Source organism: Parasteatoda tepidariorum, chromosome 1, assembly GCF_982258835.1.
Source record: "Parasteatoda tepidariorum strain Cologne lab strain chromosome 1, Ptep-v5.0, whole genome shotgun sequence".
Taxonomy (NCBI): domain Eukaryota; kingdom Metazoa; phylum Arthropoda; class Arachnida; order Araneae; family Theridiidae; genus Parasteatoda; species Parasteatoda tepidariorum.
The window spans coordinates 43,765,701-43,772,570 of record NC_141755.1 but is presented as its reverse complement, the minus strand read 5'-3'; the positions used below and the strand labels follow the sequence as shown (position 1 = coordinate 43,772,570).

Below are 6,870 nucleotides of genomic sequence, written 5' to 3'. Positions count from 1 at the left end.
ATTGAACTGAAAGCTTCATTTTAAAGCAATTCTTTATTGAGTTAGCAGTTATATATTTTTCGCATTTCATTTTAGCTCAGAACAGATTTACAATATATTTCGGAACATGATGTTAACCTTGTTAACTTTATCAGAGTTCCCCACTTTCCTAAAAAGGAAAATTTCCTTCCTTTTTAACTTAAAAATTTATTTAAAAGTAAAAGAATCTTTTAAGGAGAAAACCTAAACTTTTTCTTTTTTAGAAACCTTAAGACTGTAAATTATATTGTTGACGGAAATACAATCGGGATCTTTTTTGAAGAAAAAATTTAATTAACATTATTAATTCAATTTACCTGGAAACAAAAAACTAATACGATTGTTTTCTTTTAAAATAAATTTCACAAGAGCTAATGGTACCTAGATTTTCTTATTTTAATTTACTCATTGATTTTAAGAAATAATTACTGTATTTTACAAAGGTGCACAAATTTCCCTCACACTGGATTAATATAAAATGGACAATTATATATAATGTAATTTGACGAAAAAGAATTGCGAGAAATTAAGAGTTATTCATAAGCTGTAAGCAATACATAACGAGTTTGAAAATATTAATTCTCATAACCTTAATGTGAAGATTAAAGTTTTTTTTTGTTGTGTTAATGATAATAGATTTAAAATCATGTTTTAAATTTGGCAGTTGAATGTTTCAAGTCCAAAGCGGATTCCAGTCTGGTTTTAATTTGGTCATTAATGCATAAGTTGAAAATGAACAAAAGAAGCGAAATAATGGATTTTATTTAAACATAAACAATAAGGAACTATTTTAAATACTGAGAATAAATATCACAGAAGCAAATTTCTTTACTACTAAGTTTAGTTTTTCTATTTAGAATTAAAAAAAAACTAAATGGAAAATAATATTGGAATGATTTTTTATTGCTTGCCTTTTTTCACAAGTGTTCTCTATATTGTTATTAAAAATGTAAGATAAACTGACCAGTGAAGAAACATATTCCAGTGAAAGAGCATTTTATGGATATTTCTCTGAAAAATAGTTCAGTAACAATTTATTTACCATATCTAAAGGAAACAGACAAACAGTTATAAATAAGATGGATTTCAAACTGCTTACTGTGAGAAAAAGCGCTTATTAACTGATTAAATGGTTAAACATCCAATATTTTATAACACTAACAAGCCCCCCCCCCTAATGAGGGCACTTTTTCTCCTTCAGCCTGGTACATATTATAGCCATGAGGGCCATTTTTTTTTCATTCTCATGACTGATAGAGCGGGGGTTCAAGTGCAAGCACTGACACCACAATATTTCTTTTATTCTCTTCTACACATGAAGAATTTCCAGTGTCCTGCATCCCCTAATATATGACCCTGGACTATTGAAATACGATACTTTAATTCACGCATAGATGGTGAACTTGCTTCGCACTAGTAGTCGCATATCATGTGATAGATGAGACAACCAGAAAAACTAATTTGATAACATAACAACAAATTTGATAACCCGGATCATTTGATAATATGCAACTCAACCGTAACTAAACTCCCATGTCCATTACCTTACGAAAAGGCTGAGATAAAATAACTCCAATGTGTAGTTAAATTTCGTTTTTTTAATTGTTTTGAAACCATGCTAGTAGTAAATGGTTAAAACTTTCGCGTATTTTAGTATTTATGATTTTTAATTATATTAGTGGCAAATGGTTCCGAGTTCAAAAGTTATGTTATTATAAAGGCATCAACGTTTTTATTAAAGGTCAGAATTGCTCAAATTTGGAGACTCTATTTTAAGGGGGTTCGGTAACCCTTATGTCGATAATGTTAAAATGGCATTTTTCGTCGTACCTTTTTTAAAAAAGTTTTATAGATAGAGTATTCAAATTTTTTTTATGGATAAAATTCATACTCTACATCTTACTGAAATGAGCTTTTAGCAATTAAGCGTGTAGAACATTTTTAAAAAAAATATCTGTACAACAACATTAAAATCACCTAAAAATCACTTTTTTATGAACTAAAAACTTGATTAAAGAAATAAAATTCAAATATTTTTGAAAAAGCTCATTTCAGTATAAACAGGGATATATGAGGTATATGTAACCAAAAAATGAGAACAAATTATGCATTAGTTACCTAGAAAAGGTACATCGAACTTAAAAATATATAGTTTTGAGATAAATGCATTTAAAGTGTAAAAATACAACTACCATAAATATTTTACACTATTTTTTTTTATTTTTGTAGTGTCAATATCCTAGTTTTAGATTAATAACTATTTTTTAAAATTTTATGCTGTTATTTATAAATAAAATATATTATTTGTTATTGTTATCGGTCATATTTTCGAAGATTAATCATAAAACTGTGAGCATTTTAAAATTCGTTTTGCTAGCTACTAAAAAATTAAGAACACATTTAGAGAATATATATTTTTCTGCTTATAAGATACATATATATGAAGCATTGAAATAAAAAAAAGTATTAATTAGTTAAAAAAGATTGCTATAAAATTTCAAAATACAATTATCTACCAACTTCATTTCTAAAACGTCAAGTTATGATCCTGATGCCTAACATCTTTCAAGAAGCACAAATTCAATGCAATCCTGCACCATAAGCACTTTTTTTACATTTTGAATTCTTTTCTTCGTCAAACTTTCTTTTTAACCTCTTTTCTTTCCTTTTTTCTTTTGTTTGAAGGGAAAATGCATACCTTGAGCGTACAAGTCTCTCCTTGTCCAGCATCTGCAAACTATGAGAAGCATTAATGCCAGGCGGGATCATTAGATGCTCTAAAATTCGAGCCCTCACAATATGGCCGGCATTGAAGCATGAAATTGCATCATAAACTCCCAGGGATAAAACATCCCTCTGGACAAAGACGGCTTTCGGAATGCGTGACCAAATCACATTGTTCACGCTTTCATTCGGATTTTGTGTACGTCCATGGAGACATTTTTTTAAAAGATCGGGATGTGACAGATCTCTGAAAATTGGACGTATTGCTTCCATAACTACTTCTGGAAGAGAGGATTTATGAGAATATTGTTCACCATTTGCAAGTGCTTTCTTATATTTACACCAAGATTCAGCACCACTAGGACAAAATCCGTGTTGGGGATTTTGATCCGTAGAAATTTTATGCAGAAATATAGCCCATACGGCTTGACGCATTTGTTTTAAATTGTTCACATTTCTACGTATCGCTAAGCCATAATAGTTTTGTATCTTATCGATTTCAGAATCTGTCAGACGATTACGTCCACTCAGAGGTTTACCATCTAATAACTTCTTACCTTTCATCTTTTCTTTCAATTTGCGCAGCCGAGCACCCATCCTCTTCTGGATATGACCGATGCACTCAAGTTTTTCGACAGGATTTTCTTCTCCATATATATTTGCTTTCATAACAGTACCAAACGCTTTAGAATCACCATCACCTAAATATTTTAGGTAACGTAAACCAAAATTTGATTCGGATCTTTGGAAAATTTTTAAAGCTCCCTCAACTTCCATCATTCCACTGGCTCCTTTAAAATTCTGAGTGCACCCTCCAGAATGCCTTTTTTTATCTTTACAACTACAGTACTTCGACAAAATTTCCACATCTAACACTTTTCCTGTATCGACACTTGTGGCGGTAACAACACCATTTAGTGAAGAGAATCCTCGCTTTTGCCACGATCCATCCAGAGCGACAGCAATATCATTAGCATTGCATACCGTGCTAGCTTCTGAAGCAGCTTGTGACATTGTAAACATACAAACTTCTTTTGCAGCCTCTAGCAGAATCTTGTTGTAGGGTGAAAACCTAGTTGGAGGGCTTGGTAAATCCATAAGGGCACAGAAAATTCTTCCAGCTTCTGCACCTTTCCCAATGCATCTAAGAGCATAGACAAATCTTGTGTTAACATCATATTTCTGAGATGCTTCATTCTTTTGTGATGTATTAAATGTAATATTTGTATTACAATTTTCACACATTAGCATTAAAGTTAATGCAAGTCCAGCATTCTGTTTCTGAAAGTCCAGTTTCAAGCTATGATCACAATTTTTACATCTTGTCTGAAGAAACACATTTGAAAGGATATCATAATCTATTAGTATATTAAATGATCCAGATGAAGGTATATTAGAATAACTCTCCTCTAAATTAGGGATTTTTTCATCACGAGCACATTTTTCGTCTTTATATACATTCTCATTTTGAATTTCTGAATCATTTACATCTACGACACTCTGTCTACCACGAAAATAATGGCCCCTTCTTTTTTTAAATACCTTGCCAGAAGATCTTCCCATATTATTAATAAAGAATTTTACTGATAAAAATATAAAATAAAATAAAATTTAATAATATAATGAACAGAAATAACAGAAATCAATGATTTGTTTGACTCAGAAAAACGTGATTTTTTCGTCGAATTATTACAATAAATAAACAACAGGCTTACGGTTTCAGTTATTTATAGCCTATTTAGAATAAAAAATGTAATAAAAGTAGGCTTGGAAATAGCACAGTCTGAAAATATTCAAAGAGTATTTACACTGCCGCTTTGTTTACATAGTTACCTGTCAAAAGTGGGCGTGGCATTGAAAGTTTCGGTTTGTGTACATTTTTTAAAATCATTTTACATACACTTTAAATTAGTTTTCAAAGATAAGTGATACATCGTTAGAAAGCTAAGAATTTAAGCTATTATTTTTCATCAAAATCTCAAAATTGATTTTTTTAACGTTTTAGGGTACCGAACCCCCTTAACACAAAATCAAACCAACCTAACTCCAATTACCATTACCCAACGAAAAGCCCAGCTTCAATGTCCAGTTAAAATTTCTTTTCACGCTTTTGAAACTATGCTAGTTGTAAATAGTTAAAAATCCATGTAGTTTTGTATTCATTGTTGTTTAATCATACCAGTTGTAAACGGTTTCAAGACCGAAAAGCAAAAAATTTTCCTTAAAGAAAACCTTATGACTAAATGGATGGTTTAACTGCTGCCGGTTATTTTACCGTAATTTTAGAATGAAAATTTTAACAGTGTACTAACATGTGACAACGAAGCAGGATTAGGAGATCCTCAATTTAACATATTTTGCAGTTATGCTATTATGAAGACATTAACGTTTTTATTAAGCAACATAATAGTTAGACACTATTTTTACTGAATGCCAAGCGTTTTTTCACGAAAATAATTTTTTTTTCTGAATCTCTTCTCCCTAATTAAACCCCCCTGGATCCCGAATTTGTTTATTATTATTTATTTAAGAATGGTCGTATATTATGTTATAATATAATACCTGGAATATTACAGGTTTATATTACGGGGAGATATGGTGATATATATGTATATGCTGTATATAAACAGCAATTCCTTCATTTTATTGGTATTTTACGCTTTTTGAAATATATACAAACATACTTAAATATTGTGCCTCATTGTGGGCTCACTAATTTATCTATAATAAAGGCCTTATAGACAATATATATATATATATATATATATATATATATATATATATATATATATATATATATATATATATATATATATATATATATATATATATATATATATATATATATATATATATATATATATATATAACGTTATATTAAAGCTTTCAAACTCAATTTGAAATATGTACATACTTAGTTAAATAGTGAGCCACGTTGTGTGCCCCTTAATATATCTATAATAATTTCCTTTAGTATGGTACTTTAATTTGTTATAATATAAAATCTGACAGAATTAGTATATTATTGGTTAATATTAAGGGGAGATATTGGGCCATATATGTGTACAATATATAAGCAACAATTCCTTCATTTTGTTAAATGTTTTATGATTTTGAAACGAAACCATTGAAAACGTGGAAATTATTTGCAGAAAAAATTTAGAAAAGCTACTATATGTAATTGTAAAGCCATTATAGATAAAGTAGCGTAACTATTTTTCCAGCAACCTGTGTGCTTTTTGCGATTTGGATTTTGTTGACAAGTTTAAATGGCGAAGCATTACTGCATCGTTCTGTTATTTTTAGTTCTGCAGCGGATCGTAAAGACACGGTTCCCAGTAGAACACCGAAGTCAAGCAACACTTGCTGCGATCAGTTAGCGGGTGGGTGACCTCTTTGATCAGCCTCCTCGCCAAACTGTTCTACTGTAAAGTGCTCGACTTCGCATGCGGATCGTCGGGGTAACAAAGCAGGGGAACCCTCCCCTCTGTGGAGTATCAAAATTGCGATGGCATGTCTTCGGATCATCCTCTGGGATGTTTCCCAGGACGTCGTCAATAGCTCATAGTGCAGCTCTCGTGAGATGCAAATAAGGCACCTACCTACCTGTTATTTTTATTTTTCGCTTTTATTTTCACTTTTTTTATTTCATACTTTTAAATTTATAATGACTGGTTGTTGCGCAGTTAGGCATTCAAATAAGTCAAATTTTAACTTTAAATTATATCGTTTACCTGTTGGATATCGCAATACAAAACTACGGAAAATTTTGCTGCATAGAATCGGCAGAGATAATAGGAATCCAAACGTAAACATTGTAAAAGGTACGTTAGAAAAAAATTTTCATGATACTATTTATCAACTTTGTAGAGCAAATATGTTTCGCTTTTTTTTAATTAAATGTTTAACAAATTCAATAGCATTAAATGTTTTCATCTGAAAGAAATGAAAATGGATTGCAAATATAGTTTTTAACTTAAATAATTTTTTTTTCTTCATAGAAAGCTTGAAAAATAGATTTGAATAGCATTGAAATATTTGAAAGCTTTGTTACCAAAATTAAAAGTAAACTAGCGTAATATATAAAATTTGCTTCAAATGAATAAATTTTGAATTCTTTAGTTTCTT

At 30.3% G+C, this 6,870-nt stretch overlaps 1 protein-coding gene across 1 annotated transcript; it reads right to left on the bottom strand.

Annotated features, from left to right (window-relative positions):
* Positions 1-1,798: 1,798 nt before the first annotated feature.
* Positions 1,799-4,700, bottom strand: LOC147816416 (uncharacterized). Its single transcript, XM_087162549.1, has one exon. It carries the CDS (start codon positions 4,303-4,305, stop codon positions 2,599-2,601), a length of 1,707 nt encoding a protein of 568 aa, XP_087018675.1. The 5' UTR covers positions 4,306-4,700; the 3' UTR covers positions 1,799-2,598.
* Positions 4,701-6,870: the final 2,170 nt, after the last annotated feature.